This window comes from Petaurus breviceps, unplaced genomic scaffold (genome assembly GCF_028583685.1).
Source record: "Petaurus breviceps papuanus isolate PSGF00001 unplaced genomic scaffold, PetGlider_PUasm1.0 90842, whole genome shotgun sequence".
Lineage (NCBI taxonomy): Eukaryota > Metazoa > Chordata > Mammalia > Diprotodontia > Petauridae > Petaurus > Petaurus breviceps.
The window spans coordinates 1-18,561 of record NW_027187358.1 but is presented as its reverse complement, the minus strand read 5'-3'; the positions used below and the strand labels follow the sequence as shown (position 1 = coordinate 18,561).

At 36.6% G+C, this 18,561-nt stretch overlaps 1 protein-coding gene across 1 annotated transcript in view; it reads left to right on the top strand.

The window, feature by feature from the left end:
- MAP4K3 (mitogen-activated protein kinase kinase kinase kinase 3) overlaps positions 1-18,457 on the top strand; it is a 60,915-nt gene extending 42,458 nt beyond the window's left edge. Inside the window, exon 3 of the mRNA XM_069071774.1 lies at positions 12,959-18,457. Coding sequence (XP_068927875.1) covers positions 12,959-13,141 — 183 coding nt within the window. The 3' untranslated portion in view covers positions 13,142-18,457. The remainder of the gene's footprint in view (positions 1-12,958) is intronic.
- The last annotated feature ends 104 nt before the right edge of the window (positions 18,458-18,561 follow it).

Sequence of the window (18,561 nt, the reverse complement as noted above, 5' to 3'; positions counted from 1 at the left end):
TGACTCAGCTTTCCTCAAGCCAAAACTCCCTAGGATTAGCAAACTCACCTATCATTTGGCCAATTGAGTATTTAACGTTTTCTAAAATGAGCAGTTTTTGTATTGAAATTGCAGACTCAAATCTGCCTCTCTTCTTTGTAGGGACTAGGATTTAAGCTAAACTAAAAGGCCCAAAGATGACAGGTTTTTCTGCTTTCTTACTGTTACTAGTGACTTTTTTTTCTTATCAGAGAGTAGGCCTTAAACTGAAGTGTAGGTAATGCATATTCTTGGGGGTTTTGTTTTGGTCCTTTTATCTTCTCAGTCTCCCTTCTCTATGATTTGGGTAAAGATTTTACATTTGCTTTATTACCTCGGGTCTGCAAATTTTAGTTAATCCCATCCTGAACTCCCTTGCTCTGAATTAATTTATTAAGCACTGTATCTTCTGAAGTTTATAATATTTGCTGCTTGGAAATGATAATTCTTAGTTATAGAAACAGATTCATTTTGCCAGAGATTGTTACATCTGGAATGGACCTTAAAAGGTCATTTAGCCTCCAATCTCAAATGTGTTGTGGTAGAGGAAAACAAGTCCTAAGGGTATTTTGTGATCCCCCCCACCCCCCCCAAAGTCACATAGTGCTTTGACTGGGAACTCAAATTCAAGCCTCCTCCTGCTTGTTTATTGTTTTCCTTCATAACATACAATGTTCCATACACACACACACATGCATATATGTAAATAGTAAGTATCATCTGAGGCAGAGTAGACTGGGCCGTCACTCTTTGAGACCCCTTCCAATATAAAGAGGATTGTATCTCCACACACTCCACACTACATGTACACATGCACTAACTGTAGGTGGTTTGTGAGGCAAAATAGGCTAAGCACCCTTTCTTTTAGAATCCAATAGAAAAAGGCAGAAGAGTCCTTCCAGAATATGCTTTTCTCTTTCTTCTGAGCTGGCTCAAGGGCATAACCTTCTGTCTCTGCCCCAACACCCCCACCTCCATGCTGGAATTTGACTGAGGGCCCTGGAAATTAAACAGTTTCAACTAGATATAGCAGTTGAGTGTTTTAGCCTTGGTACATGTTAACCATTTTCTCTATTAGAGCAAGAAGTTTTTGTGTAAGACAAAACTTAATAAAATTGTAACAACTCAGAGGTCCCAGTTATTTAAAATTTTTCTAACATTCAGACAGTATTTCAATATCTGACCATTTTACATTCTGTATTTGGCTTCCTTCCTTCCTTTTGTTTGCCATGGATATACATATACATATATTATGTGTGTCTGTATGTCTGTATGTATACACACATGGATATACTATGTATGCAGATATTTGTATAAGCCTTCATTGTTGATCCTGGATTTTAAGACAAAATAAAAAACAGGCTAAAGATAGCTTAGATTTCTAAAAAAAATCATATTAAAATATCTTATTTAAATAGAGATGGGGAGGAGAATTGAGGGGAGAGTAAATCTTTTTAACATCCTTCAAAGAGTTGGTCTTTGCCCTTCCATGCTCTCATATGGACAGGCTATTTGTCAGATTCTCACTGTCAGTACTGTTGTCCTCTCACACTCTCTCACAGTCAGACTGTGTATTGTCATCTCTCTTCCATCTGTCTCATTTGCTTATTACAGATTGTGTCCCCTTTTCAAAACTACTGAGATCAAACATCTGGATACTCAGGACTGGGGAGGGGGTCATCATCTGGTCATTTTGAACTATGAAGCCCAGAATGCTATTCATGTCTTAAGCACTTGTCAAGTAAACAAGCATCTTTTTTTTTTCTTTTTTAAAGCAATTGGGGTTAAGTAACTTGCCCAAGGTTACACAGCTAGTCTTTTTGTGTGGGTGTTAAGTATCTGAGGCTGGAACCGATCCCGTGTCCTCCTGACTCTGGGGCCAGCACTCTTACTCACTGTGCCACCTAGCCACCCCACAAACATCTTTTAAGCATCTATTAATGTACCTAGGTACTGTGCTAAGTACTGGAGATAGAAGGAAAGGCAAAAACAATTCTTGCCCATAAGGAACTAAAAATCTAATTGGGGAAGAAAATGTGCCGGTAACTAGATACAAACAAGATATATACAGGATAAATTGTATATAATATCTCAGATACAAGACATTTACATCAAGGAAGACCAAGAAAGACTTGTTGCAGAAGGTGGGATTTTAGATGAAACTTGTAGGAAGCTATAGAGAAACCAGGAGGTAAAGAGTAAGGAGGAAGAGAATTCCTAGTATAGGAGACAGCATATGTAAGTGATGGAGTTTGGAGATGAAATGCCTTGTGTGAAAATAGCAGGGAGAAGTTCAGTCACTGGGTCTGTCTGGAAACATAGGAGGAGTCCAGTTTATCAAGTGCTTTAAATGGCCAAACAGAGGATTTTCTATTGGATCCTGGAGATGATAGGGAGCCACTGGAGTTTATGGAATTGAGGACAGGTGACATGATCAGACCTGCATTTATCTAGTTGGTATCTGAGTGGAGAATGGACTCAAGTGGAAAGAGCTTTGAGTTAGAGAGCCCAACCAGAAGGCGATGGCGAATAGTTTAGGTATCAAGTGATGACGGTCTTAGACGTAGGTGGTATCAGTGTCAGAAGAGAGCATAGATGAGAGATGCTCTAAAAGGAGAATCAAGAATCCCTGGCAACAGATTGGTTAGAAGTTGAGGAAGAGTTGAGGATAACACCCAGGTTGTGAGCCTGGAGAACTTGGACTGGGAGGATGGTGGTGCCCTCAACAATAATAGGAAAATTAGGAGCAGTGATAAATTTTTAAATGAAATATTAAAGTCTTTTAATAGAAAGAAATGTTATTTAAGAATGAAAAATTCAGTTATTTTGTTTTTGTTCTGTTAAGTAACGTTTTTTTAAACTATCAAAATGAGAATAATAGTAAATATACTATATACACCATTGGGTTGTTGTAAAGAAAACACAAAGCTTAAATTGTTTTTAGAACTAATATAATATTTTTTTTAGTGAAAACACTTTTATTCTAATTAATGAAAAATATAGTTATAATTCTCTCATGTGGTTATAGATAACAATTTATAGATCATAGACTTAAATGTAGAAGGGACCTTAGAATTCAAGTCAGCTAGTCCTCCACCACCACCCCAACCCTTTCCCTCACTTTGCAGATAAGAAAACAAGCTTAAATAGGCAGTTGAATCACAGGATCAAAAACCTTGTGCTTCCTCTGCTGTCTCACAGCCAGCATCCTCAGGTGAAGTCACCACACAGTAGTTCTGTGTGCCTTCCACCTCCTGTTGGGCACAGAATATCCCAAAGAAAGATTGCTAGGGGCTGGACTGGCCTTCTTCCATCTGCCCCAAAGCAACCACTTACATCTGTGTCAGCATAAAGTAACTTTCACTTCCTGCTGCCTGCCCATTCTCCCAACTGGGATGTGGAGAGCCTATGGTGCAAAGAAGAGCAGCCCTTTCTTTGACTTCAGACCTTCCATGTTCTGCTGACCTGTCTTTAGAGGGTAGAGCTGTGGCTTGTTCGTTTGTTTCATATCCCAATGATTCTGAACTCAAGAAAATAAAGGTCCTCCACCAGCCAGCATCACACCATTCATCCATAGATGATAATGCTGATGCGCGTATTGCAAGAGCCAAAGAAAGTGTAGGAGAGAAGAGGTATTAGGCTAAACTAAAGATCTACAGAGTTGCTGTGCTGACTTCCCTGTTACATGCAATGAAACCTGGACAGTCCATCAGCATTTGAATTGTTTTAGGAAGATTCTGAAGATTATCTGGCAGGATTAAGTACACTGAAGTCCTCTCTCAAACTGAAGTACCCATACTGTTGCAGATTGTGGGCTGGACACATAGCCCGAAGTCCAAACACAGTTACCTAAAAGACTATTTTTGAAGATCTCACACAACAAACACTCACACCATAGTCAGAAGAAGCCATGCACAGTCTCTCTGAAGAACTTTAATATCAGTTGTGAGACATGGGAGATGCTGGGACCTTGCATGATAGAGAAGGCATTGTACTTTACAGGTAAAGCAAAATTGCAGTAGCACAAAGGAAAAATATGAGTTGTGAAAATCCAGAAATATCTCCATCCCAAATGTTGTAATGGACTACTTGTGCCTAACCCATGGTAGAACCTTCCAAATTCATATTGGGCTGATCAACCATAGCCAAACACACTGTATCCTGACCTCAACATTGTGATGTCATTGGTCCTTTTCAATAATGAAGTATGAACAACAATACCTTTCATATTCCAGTGACTCTGAACTCCTAAAGATCTACATCCAGCTCCCATTGCACAATCCTCCACCAGCTTATCTCTAATTCTCATCCCCTTCAACCCTCCCATCTCAAACTTCCACCATACCCTCTGGAATGCCTGTTTCTTAGACAAGAAGTATCCCTTCATTTAAATCTTTAACTTTCCTGCTACTTCTATCTGCTACCTTTTACTGAAACCTGATTTTGCCCTAATGATACAGAGTCTCCCTAGCCTCCCTTTCCAGTACTGCCTGTACCTTTCATTCGTTCTTGGCTCCCTGGGTAAGGGGGGAGAGTTGGAATACACCTTGCTCCCCATTGCCACTTTCAGGTTCTTCCTGGAACCTGCTTCCCTCCATCATCCAGTAACATCTCTTCCTTTGAGGTTCATGCAATTCATATACATCTACCACTTAATCAAAATACTTATATAGCTGTTATCCACAGACACCCCCCCCAGGTCACTCCCCTTACTTTCTTTTTTTTTTTTTTTTAAGCAATCGGGGTTAAGTAACTTGCTCAAGGTTACATGGCCAGTTATTTCTGGGTGGGTGCTAAGTGTCTAAGCCCAGATTCGATCCCCAGGTCATCCCGACACTGGAGCCGGTGCTCTTACTCGCTGTGCTACCTGGCCACCTCTCCCCTTACTTTCTCAATGAGTTTGATAACTGGTTCACTGTTTTTCCTCTTCTCCCCAACTCCATACATACATATATACATATATACGCATGTATGTATATATGTATTTATATGTATACACACATGCTTTCACCCAACTGTTCTAATTGACTTTACTACAGACTTGTTACACAACTTCAGCTGGACCCTCACTTCTATTAAGAAGTCCTGCTGTACCTCCCTGAATGCTACTTTTTTAGTCTTTCTATACCTAAATGCCATATAAGGTAATATAGGATCCCGTGTCACTGGTCTCCTGGCTCTTCCACAAACAAGACACCCCATCTCTTGGATTTGGGCTTTTTTTTTTTTTTGGTTTTCCCCAAACTTAGAATGCCCTCTCTTCTCTGCCTCTTGACCTCTCTGCTTCTCATTTACCCCTATTCTCGCTTTTTCCACTTGGCCTCACTAAGAAATACCAATTTTGTGTTGGTTAAAAGCACTGAGAGGAGTCATCATTTCTTTAAAACATTTTGAGTATACATAAAATCTTTTGTAGTGAGCAGTTATAGTCCTTTCTTGCTTTTAGATTCTTGTGGTTTCTAGTTTTTTTAGTTTTTGAACAAATCACATTAGGAATGCTTTTTATTTTTTTGACTTGGATTTAATGATCAGGACCCACTGATCTTTTCTCAATCTTTGTGGGCATAGAGCTCAGCTATATTTCTTCCTGCTGGTTTACCATCTTGGCTGGTTGCTCCAGGGAATTCTTTTAAGACTATCATTACTGTATAGGAGGAATTTAGCTTTTTTTTTTTTTTAAGAACTGCTTTATAAAATAGAAAGAGGAGTACTTCAGGTGTTGTTTTATTTTTATTTGTAGTATAATTTACTGTCAACCTTTACAGTAAATCTTATTTAGATTTCAGAGTCCTCAGAAGTGGGAGACGGACAAGGGTTTTACACATTTTGCTCTCTTTATTGACAATAATTTTTAGTAAACAAGGCTTTATTTTATTTTAGTAATAAAAATAGTAGAGGAGAATTAGGATTATTTGAATAGCTTCACATTTGTGAAATTTCTAGTCATAAAAAAGATCAGCAATGAAACATGGGCCAAGTAGGTTTTATAGCACAATTTAGTTCCCTACTTGTGAATTTTTTTTATCAGAGTCAGCACTACAGATTATACCAGGGCAAGAGGCATTGAAGTGAACTATAAAAAAAAATAGCTAGAAATAAATAAATTAAATTAAATCAGAAAATTGGCCTGATTTGAATTTTTCTCAGGTTGGTTGTCTTGGATTTGTAGAGCTGTGATCTAGAATACCTGCCATTCATAGTAGCTGTTTTTTGATGTTGCCCTTTGTACTAAGATGCTACCTTATGAAAACAGGTAAGAAGTTTCAAGTAACCTAATTGGATTCTAAGTTAAGTAAGCTTCAGGGAATGATATGTTTTGGATAAATCAATTTTATAGAGAGCTGAAGCTCGGGAACATTTTAATGTTAACTTTTCTAATGGAAATATTTTCAAAATGTGACATGAGTATGTGCCTTAAACACAGAGCATACTACTTATAACACAGATTTTCCTTTAGAATTCATTCTTGGATGTGAGTTATTGTACTGTCTCCTATATAGATGTGTGACTAGAGATGGAAATACACTTTTAGATTAGTGTATTGAGCAATGCTTCTGGAACTTGCTTTCATAGTAAAGTCTCGGGAGGCAGCTAGCTTTTTTGATCCTTATTGTTCATATAACTAAGTAAAAAATGTGTAACTACAGAACCTTTTGATTAGTATCAAATAGATGTCTTTTGGAAAAATTAATTACAAACTCAAAGACAGAAGCAATCTTTCCCTCCCAGGAAAGTTCCTTTATTGAACTTACATGCTTTTGGCTTGTTAACAGTTTTCACAATATCCATATTACTAACACTAAACAAACCACAGTGTTTGTTATATGTCACAACGTTAGTACATGTCAATAGCACTCAGGCTTCAATTTCAAAATAAGTTTTTAAGATTTTGTTCTAGGGTAGGGATTTCCACAAATCCCACAGAGCCTATCTTTTTTGTCAGAAAAATAATATCTCTTCTGGGTTGTGATTAATTATCTCTAAGCCAGTACTTAATTTTATACTTTTTACTGAATTCCAGGCAAAAAATCATTTAAAATTCTATAAGCATCTTTTAAAACTGAAAAAAAGACTTGGAATCTCTGTATTTGTTGTCTGAATGAAGAACAGACTTAAGAAATCACTTGTATTTAACATATTGTTTTCTTGATAACATAATGAATCTTGTCCATGGCTTAAATCAACAGAGCAGCATTAGTAAGCAGGAAGATTAGAAATGTCAGATACCCAGCTTCCTCAGGATAGTTAGTCTCCACAGTTGAATAACATCAGAACAGCTCTTCTATCCTTAGGCAAGCTCATGATTCTGAGTATAAGTATAAAAATGATAGAGAAAAAATATTTCTATCCGTTCATAAATTGGTTTGCATTCCGTGAACAACATGAAAAAGGTGTGACAACTTTAAAAATTCTCATAGGTTGTAATTTTCTAGTCAGCAAAGCCTCCATTTGGGGGATTCCCACAGTATTAGCACCTGTAGAAGCAGTCTATGTGTCATTATTCTATTTAAGCGTGCAGATTAATTGATTGATCTGTATATGTTTTAAAAAATAATAAGGTATCACCAAAACAAATAATTTATATTATAAGTGTAAAACTTTCAGGGGATAAATTATTTTGAAGTGAGTTCTCTGACATGATGACAAAAGTCTTATACATAGTATGCTGAGGTTTTTAAAACCCCCTACCACACTTCCAGTGTTGTCATGTCTGAATTTATAGTACCAGAGAAAACCAGCAGAGAAATCATGACTCACTCAACTGTAGTGCATAAAGCCCCAGACCTAGAGTCAGGAAGATCTCTGTTCAAATGCAGACGCAGAGACTTACTGGCTCTTTGACATTGGGTAAATTACCTAACTGGTGTCTACTTCAGTTTCTTCATCTGTAAAATGGGATAATAATATCACCTACTTCTCAGGGTTGTTTTGAAGATCAAATGAGATATTTATAAAGCACTTTGCAAACCTTGAAACACTATATAAATGCTAGCCATTAATATTATTATTTTAATATTGAGTCAAAAATAGAGGTACTATCTCATCACTTTAGTAAACATAACAAAACATTATAGGTACTTGAATTTAACTGTATAATGTGTTATGGTATTCAGACAGTTGCTTAGATGGCTTCATACATAAAGAATTTGAGTAGTTTTGTCTTTTGATGCTTACATATGATATTGTAGAGATCCATCAACATTTCCTCTATTCCTTCTCTATACTCAGGTTCTCTCACTCATTTTCACTAGAAAAAATGGAGTACACCTCATAGGAATGCCTCCATTTCCTCATTGGTAAAAATGGGATAATAATAGCTCCTGCTTCCCAAGGTAGTTTTGAGCATCAAAAGAGATATTTATAAAGCACTTTGCAAACCTTAAAATGTTATATCACTGCTAGTCATTGTTATTATTATTTTAATATTGAGTCATAAATAGAGGGATCATCCCATCATTTCATTAAGGTTCATTATTTATTTCCTATCATGATAGTTGTAAATTCCTAGAGACCAGAGAATTTCTTTTATTATGTCTACTCCATAGAAAGACTGTCTTTCCATCAGAGAGATGTATGACTAGAAAAGAAGTTGGACAAGTCATATGGTAAGAGGGAATTGATGGGCAATATGTGTGCTCATGTGGCATTCATGTAACATCAAGAAATCTAGTAGATTTGGAGCATTTTGGATAGCCCCTCTGGACCATTTATGAGAGAATACTTATAAGAGTCACAGAGGAGAGGGAATATGTGGATGGGTTGCTATCTACTGGATGAGTTCACAGATTCATAGAGAAACTTTGACACCACCTTCTAAGGAGGAGGTTAGGAGTTTACTAAGTAGGTAATAAGTGAATGGCTTTTTTTTGTTTGTTTACTAGATTAGTACCTAGAATAGTAATTTTTCATTTTTAAATTTATTTTATTTTTTAATTTTAAATTTTTTTTTTTTTTGCTTTTTGGAGGGCAGTTGGGGTTAAGTGACTTGCCCAAGGTCACATGGCTATTTTTTGGTGTTAAGTGTCTGAGGTCCTCCAAACCCAGGTCCTCCTGACTCCATGGCCAGTGTTCTATTCACTGCACCACCTAGCCGCCCCTTAGAATAGTAATTTTTCAAATTAGGTATTTAATAATTGCTTTTTGGGCACCTACTTGGCACCCCATTGAAAATTTTTATTTGTGGCCAGCGGATGATGTCCTGGCAGTCTGTTTCTGCAGCATGAAATCATGTCAGGAGGTACTAACCCCAATTTATGTGACTCCCAAAGGGCTGACTAGATTAAGAAACCTGAAGTAGACCTGGAGCTAACTGCCTCTGTGAGATCATTTAAACGAAGGCCAGACATGGATCTCTGAAGTCTCTTATCAGGCTCACTCAGACATATCACATCACATAATTTTTGCAAATCTAGTAAGTGCATGACTGGTATATGTACTTGTGCCACTCTGCTGAGTTTCCCTGTGACATTCTCAAGTACAATTCTTCAGTGGCAATGTGTGCCATTGGTGACACAACTGAAAAATGTTTATTGCCACAGTCATTGTAACTCTCCCTGTCATAGAAGTAAATTAATGAGGGTGAGGTAATGGGAAGATGGAGCCATCATCCTATGGATTTTCACTTTTGCTAGGTATTTAGGGAATGGCAATCAACCCCAGGTTTTTGTTTTTACTTGCCTACTTGTAGTCATTGCTAGAGCCCTAGAATTTTTTAGTTCTGTACAAGAGTATTTTACAGCTCTCTACCTTATTCCTAGTTTGCATTTTTAAGAACCGTTACATTTAGTCATGAGATTCCATAAGAAAATAGTCCATCTTTAGAATTCTAAATATTAATTAAGCTTTATTTTTCTATATGCAACCTTGTCTTCTGACTCATTCAGAAACTATAGAATGTAATTTTTAGACAGAAGGCCAAGGTATCAGATCTTGATTAAAAAACAATTTTTATGAAGGTAGAGATTCAAAATTTGAAGCTGCCTTGTTGGTTTGCTTAAACATTAAAATGAAGTTGCACATATGTCAAAAGTTTTCTTATAAAGCATATTGAAGAATAGTCTGGGATATTTTCCTTTGTGATGAGCTAATGTACTGCCAGCTAAGTCATATGCTGGAAAATATTTCAGAGTTGAAAAGGCAAAAAAAAAAAAGTATTTTATTTGAGTGCTTTTCAGTTGACACTGAAGAACTGATTTAAATTTAAAATTCATTCCTTATGTGTTATCCTTTATGTGTTAAGGAAATTCCAAACTGAATAGTCTTGAAGAATTTTATTCACAATTAAGAAGCATTGTGATGTGATAGAAATTACACAACTTTAGAGTTTTGAATTCTAGGTTCAAATCCTATCTGGTTTTTACAGTTCCTAGATTGAGAGGCTGATCATCCAACACCCCTGATTTTACAAATGAGAAAAATACTGCTCTGGGAGATTAAGAGCCTTACTCTGAGCTCAAACAGACAATGAAACGTTGGAGGGAGTCTACTCCTGAGTGAGAACATGACCTTGGCATTTAAACTCTCTACGATAATGGGGTTGGATTGAAGGACATTCAAACTTCTTAATTCTTAACATTTTCTAAGTGAGTTTAAAAGAATCTTTTATAGACTGTGCCCCCTGAGTTTGGATGACCTGTGTTTAAGTCTCACCTCTAACTTATACATGCTGTGTGGCCTTGGGCAAGTCCTTGAAACTCTCTAAGACTGAGTTGCAGAGCATATTTGGATCTACTTTGGGTGGAGGAAATTTCTCAGTGGGAGCATCATGCACATAAAACCACAGGTGTATTTAAAAAAAACACCAAACCATATATTAAATATTGATTTATTGTGGTTATTTTTTTTAACCTTTGGCAGTTATATTTTACTCATTTTAGCAAATCAACTATTGTAGTTAATACAGAATTGACTACAAAACCCAATTGGGACATGAAATTTTATCTTTTTTGTGACTAGCAAATTGTGCCCTCCTGTGGTCAGTTATGCTTCAGCTCTAAAATGTTGTATGTATACTCTTTCTGTTGGTGAACTATTTAAGTCTTACAAATTCTCTTAGCACTTGTACTATGAATTATCTTATCACCAAAAAAATTGTGGCAGATTCTCATTGTACTTTAGAAGGGTTGAGGAGATCCTGCTTTATTCCACCCAGATTTTAAGCACAGTATATTTTCCTAGGGCAGGGGTTCTTAAAGAGTTCTGTGTTTTGTTTTTTTTTAATAATGTATTGGAAACTATTTCAGTATGCATGTTCACTTCTTTCTCCTGACACCAGCACCACCCCAAAGACAGGGCCTCATCTCCTCACTTCTATTCCAGTAGCTTGTTTGTCCTGTTAGACCTCTAGTGTCTTCCCCACTCCATTCCACCTCCACTCAACTGTCAGTGTTCTTCCTGAAGTACAGGTGTGTTGTCTCTCACATATTGAATAAATTCCATTGACTTCCTAGTGCCTCCAAGATCAAATAGAAAATCCTCTCTTGGGCCTTTAAATTCCTTCACAATCTGGCCCCTTCCTACCTTTTCCCTTTCTGCATACTCTGTCATCCAGTAATTGTGCCCTCATTGCTTTTTCCACACAAGATACTCCATCTTCTGACTGGGAATTTTCACTGTTTGTTCCCAGGACCAGGAATCCTTTCTTTTCCTCCTCACCTCTGCTTTTGGCTTCTCTGGCTTCCCTCATGTCTCAACTAAAATCCCACCTTCTGCAAGAAGCCTTTTCTCATCCACTTCAATACTAGTGTCTTTCCTCTGTTGCTTCTCTCTCATTTATCCTCTCAGTATCTTGTTTATATATAGTTGTTTACATGTTGTGTCTCCCTTTAGACTATGAGCTCTTGAGAACAGGGCCTGATTTTTTTGTCTTTTGGTATTCCCAGTGTTTAGCACAGTGCCTGGCACATAATGGATGTTTATTAAATCCTCGTGCTGTCTTCTGAGGTTACCTTTCTAGTTGCCAAATTATGTATATTTTAAAACGTACAAGGCACCTTTTCTGATTTTACGTTCATACGGCAGCTATCCACTTATATCCTAGGACTCTTTCTTTTTAAAAAAAAAAAGATTGTTTTTGTTTTTACAACATACTTATTTTCAAATGTTGCTCTTTATCTCAACCTATCTGGTTAACCTTTCTGTGATAACAAAGATTAAGATGGGAAAAAAGCAGTTGGAACAAAACAAGCTAAAATATTGACCACATGCATATTCCACACCCACAGCCATATACCTCTATAGTGAGGGGGAGTCATAATTACACAGCATTCATTTTCTTTTTGTTGTAGCTGTACTTTCTATTTACTTTACTTTGCTGTGCTTGTTATTTTCTTGCTTCTACTGACTTTCATTTGTGTCTGTTCATATCAGTCTTGTTATATTTATCTTCTAGTACACTAATATTAGATCATGTATCACGATTTTTTAAAAGCTAATTTTCATTTTATTCTTTTATATTATGCTTACTATATATGTGTCAATTTGTCCTCCCAGGTTTTTCTGAATTCTTCATATTTATTATTTTTTCACAGTAAAGAAACATTTTGTTACATTTGTATGCCATAATTTGTTTAGCTGTTCCCTCATTAATATGAGTGTCTATTTTGTTTTTAATTGTTGTTGCTGTTCCCCAAAGCACTGTACTTTCATACATATATGGGACCGTTCTTTCTTTGACATGAGATTCTTTTTTAGCGTCTAGTTGGAATTTATCCAAACTGGCTTTACATTGATTCTAAGGGATCTGACTTAAATCATTAATAAATTAAATTAGCAAAGAATTTCACAATTTTACTATTACATTTTAAAATGTAAATCATCATACTGTGATTTATTTACCAGATTGTTGAAGAATGAAATGTTAACCCAATATAATCTTTAAATAAAACTTTAAAACTTTCAATATGATCTTTAAATACAACTTTTTTTTCTTCTTTCTTAGGCTCGAAATGTTAACACTGGTGAACTGGCAGCAATTAAAGTAATAAAATTGGAACCAGGTAAAGTTTTCTGTATTTTGGAATTTGGCATTTTTCTGGGAGATTACGGACTATGGATTATCTTTGTGAAATTTCTTTACCTGCCAACATTTGTATTTACTTCTGTTTCAGCTAGGTTTATATGAAACCATTGTCATACACTGTCTGATAGAAACTTGGCATGCTATGTATTTAGGGAATTCCCTTGGAGGAAGGAAATGCAGGGGTGGGGGGAGGGGGAACAGACAGATAGTATTCTCTGGGAGTGGGTTTTTAATCAAAGAGGACATGAAAATGGAGAATTGTGGATTTTACAAAGGGCAGGCCGTGGTTATATATCCAAGTGCCTTTAGATAACTAGTTTCCTTAAGAGAGTTTAAAAATTGAGAAAATTCAAAGTTTGAGAGAACTTACTGAAGATGAAGAAGGTGAAATATATAGAAAGACAACACTTTGGACAAAATTCTCTCAGGGTGGAGAACCTGTAGAGAACATGTGCAGCCCTCTGACTGAATCAGATTTCACAGAACAAATCCCCTTAATAAAAGGGTTTGTTCTGTAAGACTTGGACTCCATCAGAATGCCACCCCCAAGGACCTAGAAGGCCATATAAAACCTCAAGGCCACAGGCTCCCCACCCCTGTATCTAGATACTTCTTGGAGGTTAGGGCTTTGTCTTCCAAAACTATATTAATATTCTTCTAGGTTGAGGTCCATTTCCTTTTACTGAATTAGCCTTTCCCATAGAATTGGAAACCTAGAAAAAGTCCTAAGATTATCTTCCTAAGTATGAAGGCCACAACTTTTGGGGTGATGTTGGTTGGAGACTAGTACTAGATCTGATCATTGTGTCCTGGCTCCCGTGTCCTCTCCTCGGACCTGTATCTCTTCCTGTTTTTAGTTATTTTAATTTTGGTTGTTGTGCATGCCATATTCTCATCCACAAGCTATGACACTATAGGTTACGGACATTGTGAGACTATCTTAGCAAAGATCAGTGGCTCAAAGAAGGATAAATATGGAGTGAAGAAACCTGTTTTGATAGGTAAAAGAGACATTGATCCATTGCCCTTTTCCCCAGTTTTTTCAAAGGTCTATTAGTGTGAATGTTGCAAATAGATACAAAGGCTGCATTACATCTAAGAGCTTTGTAAGAATTTGATCATATTCAGCCCCTTGTTTGAATGCCACTGGTTACTTGAGGGATTGAGGGTATATGCTATGAATCACAATGCTAATTATTGATGGCGGGTACTCTGATAAACCAGGGAAAATATCACCTTGGTCAGACTACTTTACATCTCTTAGACTCATTCTATTCATATGTAAAATGAAGGAGGTTGGACTAGATCTTCTAACTCTGATAAGAATATGTGAAATTGGTGGACTGAATTGTTATAATGCTATATGAATTAAGGCAGTGCAGTCTTCTCTTGATAGAAGTTATCATGCAGAAGATCCTATTTCAGGGTTCATTTCTGGCCATACATTGAATTAGGTGTGATGTGATAAGAAAAGGTGACTTCATCTGAATAGATGTGAATGGAGCAGTCCAAAATGTGAGGTGGAGTGACCCTAATCAGAGGTTATGTGTGAGAGACAAGTGTGGAGGCTGACAGTTTCTTTCAGGAGTAGATGGCTAGTATCAGCTAGGGTCCAAATTTGGCACTTAGGAGGGAAGGAGCCATCTTGTTTGGGACGATTACCATTACTTAAAATAGCATTGAACTCTTGAGATGGGGCAAATACGTGATGAAGCATAGTTTTACTACTAACTACAATCGGGGTTAAGGGAGGGTTTCTAAAGGTTACAGAAAGATTTCAGGCTAGCATATTGGGTTTGTGACCTTGGCACACACTTCATACACCTAGACATTTCAGCTAATGTTATCTCAGTCCAAACCACTAGAAATTATGGGCAGTTTTGTCTGAGGCCTTGAATAGACCTACCTCTGCTGTGGCAAAGACAGCATTACCTGTAGAGCTTTCTTAGAAGTATTATACAGGAGAGTTTTCTTCAAGATAGTGGAGTGAAAGGAAGCAGAAAATACTAGCTCTCCAATAATTATTCCATCAAGGATAAGAAACAGAACACCAAATTGAAAAATGCCTAAGAAATAACTTCAGTAGATATATGTTGCCAGCCTAGATCTCTACAAAGAGGTAACCAGCAGCCCATGGGCACAAGGCAAGGGGTCCAACTGGAGAACCCTGACCCAGGAGTACAGCACATGGAAGTGTTCTAACAAAGACGAGTCCATCAGTAAACATTTATTAAGTGTCTTCTGTGTACCAGGCACTGTACTAAGTGCTGGGAATGCAAAAAGAGGCAAAAGAAATTATGTAGTTTTCTTACCATTTAAGTTTATAGATCCTCTGAAGAGTCTATTCATGAGTCGTAGGTTAAGAGCCCCTCTTCTAAAGAATAACAGAATAAATGCAAAAATTAACTCAAGTAACTGACTGAAAAATTAGGCTAAACCAGATAGAAATCAATGTAATGAAAGTGTCATTTGTTGGTGGGAGCTGTGGGAATACAGGTTCACTGTTGGTGGAGCTGTGGATTGGTCGATCTATTATCAAAAGTAATTTTGAATCACACTCAAAATTCACTAAATTTTTTATACTTTTTCACCCAATAGTGCTTACTACTATGAAGATTATTACTCCAAATAGATTAAAGAAGGAAATGACTCAAATAAAAAAATATTTATAGTGGTACTTTTTGCTGCAGGAGAGAACTGGGGAATAGGTGAAAAAATTATGATATGAATAAAATGGGATATTATTGTGCCCTAAGAAATTATGAAAGGGATGATTTTAGAGAGACTTGGCTAGATGTTTATCAACTGGGAAATAACTTGGAAAGACTTAACATTCCAGTAAAGGCAGTGACCAACCACAGTTTCAGAGAGCTGATGTAGAAGCATGTTATCCACCTCCTGACATAGGGACAAGAGCTTCAAGTTATAAAATAACTGTTTTTCTCATGGCAGATGTGTAGATTTGTTTTGGTTGACTCTGCTTCTTTCTTACAAGGATTGTGGTTTTTGTTTTGATGGGATTGCCAAGAAAAGATGATTAGTGCCATTTTCCCTTAATTACTTTCCTTAAGTTTTCTTGGTGGATGTAAAGTAAAGCAGATCCTGCTTTTAAGATGGTAGAGTTCCTTTCTTCACTGGAGGCTAGTAGCACAGTGCAGTATCTGGCATGTAGTAGGTGCTTATATATACATGGTAGTAGTAGAAGTGTTGGTGGTGGCTTCATAGCATGGACTGCATTTTCCCTTGTTTTTATTTTCTAAAGGTGTGTCAAATGTTAATCCTTTGTATATGTTTGATTGAATATCTAGTGCATACATTCTGAAAGTTAGATTGAATGGTTCTCAAAATTTTGGCTTTAGAACTCTCCTACAATTTTTAGATTATCACATGAATTTAAAGATATTCAGGAATCTATTTTCAGTATATTTCTATTACAGAGAAGATCCTAAAGGAATGGGGAAAAAATGACAAATGGTATTATTACCACAAAAAACCCCATTAATTACCAACCTATATAGCTGTTTGACCATCTCATTAAGTATTTGAGAATTATTTATGAACATTTACAGAAGTTTTGGTTTTTTTTAGTCATGTCCAACTCTTTGTGATCCCATTTGGAATTTTCTTGGCAGAGATACTGGAGAGCTTTGCCATTTCCTTCTCCAGCTCATTTTATAGTTGAAGAACTGAGGCAAACAGGGTTAAATCACACAGTAGTGTCTGAGGCCATCATGATTTTGTACTAATTGCTTTGAGCAACAGTGCATCATAGGGCCACCTCAATGAGATTCATAGCAACACAAAATGATTAGTCTAGAATCCATGAAAGAAAAACCAAGTGAATAAAGGATTCAGATTGCCCAAATTATGAGAGGCACTTGGATGGAGAGCCTTATTGAATTAGTGCATCAGTATATATTTTGGTGCTTCAGGACAGAATGAACTAGATTACATTAGGGGAATCACATAGCACTCTCAATAATCCTAATCTCTTTACCTCAGACCCTAATCTTTCTGTACTAATATTCTCCTGCTGATGTTGGATGGCTCTGAACCCTAGAATCCCACAATTACTTAATAATCCAAATTGCAGGTTGTTCAAAGCACAATGGGAAGACAGCATGAAGGGTGTAAGTTGACTGTGGTATGTTGCTTATTTTAGCTTGAATTTGATAATTGCCATATAAAAAAACAAAAACATTTATAACTAGAAGAGGAGGTAGATGAGTCATATACATGACATGCAAGGGATGGCATATGATGATCTGATTGTTTTCGGGCCAGGGGATAGGAACTGGACCTCTGGATTCATTTGCATAGAACATTCCCTCTTCCAGTGCGGGTTGGCATTTCTGCAACTGACCATTTTAGTTGCCTATAGCACTGAAAAAGGTTGAGTGACCTACCCAGAGTCACACAGTCACTATGTGTCAGTGGTGGGACTTGAACTCAGGTTGTCCCAGGTCTGAGCATGTTCTTTCTCTGCTACACTACTCTGACATTCTTGTGATGAAATTAAAAGACTTAGAAAAAAACTTCCAATATGTTGGATAGACCTTCTGGACAGTTGATGGAAGAATATGGATAAGCAAGTCTTCCTATTTGATGTAACAAAGTATGTATGATGGCACTTCATTCCTCATTAGAAAACATTAATGTTAAGACCACCACCATCTCAGATATTAATAATGCATTTTTAGATTACATTCTCACTGATCTTCCTTATGAACTGATATATATTTATGAGATGGGATTAATATTAGCTGTGAAACAGATTAAACATAACTAGCCTGTAAAAGGACTAAATTCTTAGCTTTGATGCCATCAACAATTTTCTCTTAACAAAGTTAAACCCATCACAGGAAATGTATGGAATATTTAGCATCTCATTTTCTCATACTTAGTGCTCAGGATTTACTGCCTTCCAGTTTAGTCTTTTTTTTTTGCTCATGGCCATATAAGTGGTAGTTTGGTCCATTCTTTTCTTTAAATTTTATATATTATCCCCTAGATTCCCTCTGCTTGACTAAACTTTTCCTAGACTAAACTTCATTCCTCATGGAATTTCTGATTTCATTTTTTTTTTCCTCTAGCTAGATATAGTAAGTTCCACATCTCTGGCTCTTACTACGGTAATTTGTTCACATAATCAATTTGTTGACTACATAGATGTTAGTTTTGATGAGAATTGGAGGTTATGCTACTATTCAACAGATTATTGGTAAACTTAAGAAACTAATTAATACCTGGCTCAGGGGTTTAGTATTTGTTAAATTGAGTTGAAAGTTGCTTATATGATAAGAATGGCAAAACAGATTTAACTCTGACATCAGGAAGCTTCATAAAAAAATTTGGCTTAAACATAATGTATTAAAGGATAGTTTTCAGTCAGCTAGATTCCCATGAGTGGTTCAATCATATATTTTTATTAACATTTTAAATGTTGGAATTTTTTCATCTTGTTATAGAAAAGCAAACTGGGTAAAGGTCAGCAAGCCATTCTTGTACAACTCCCCCCCCCC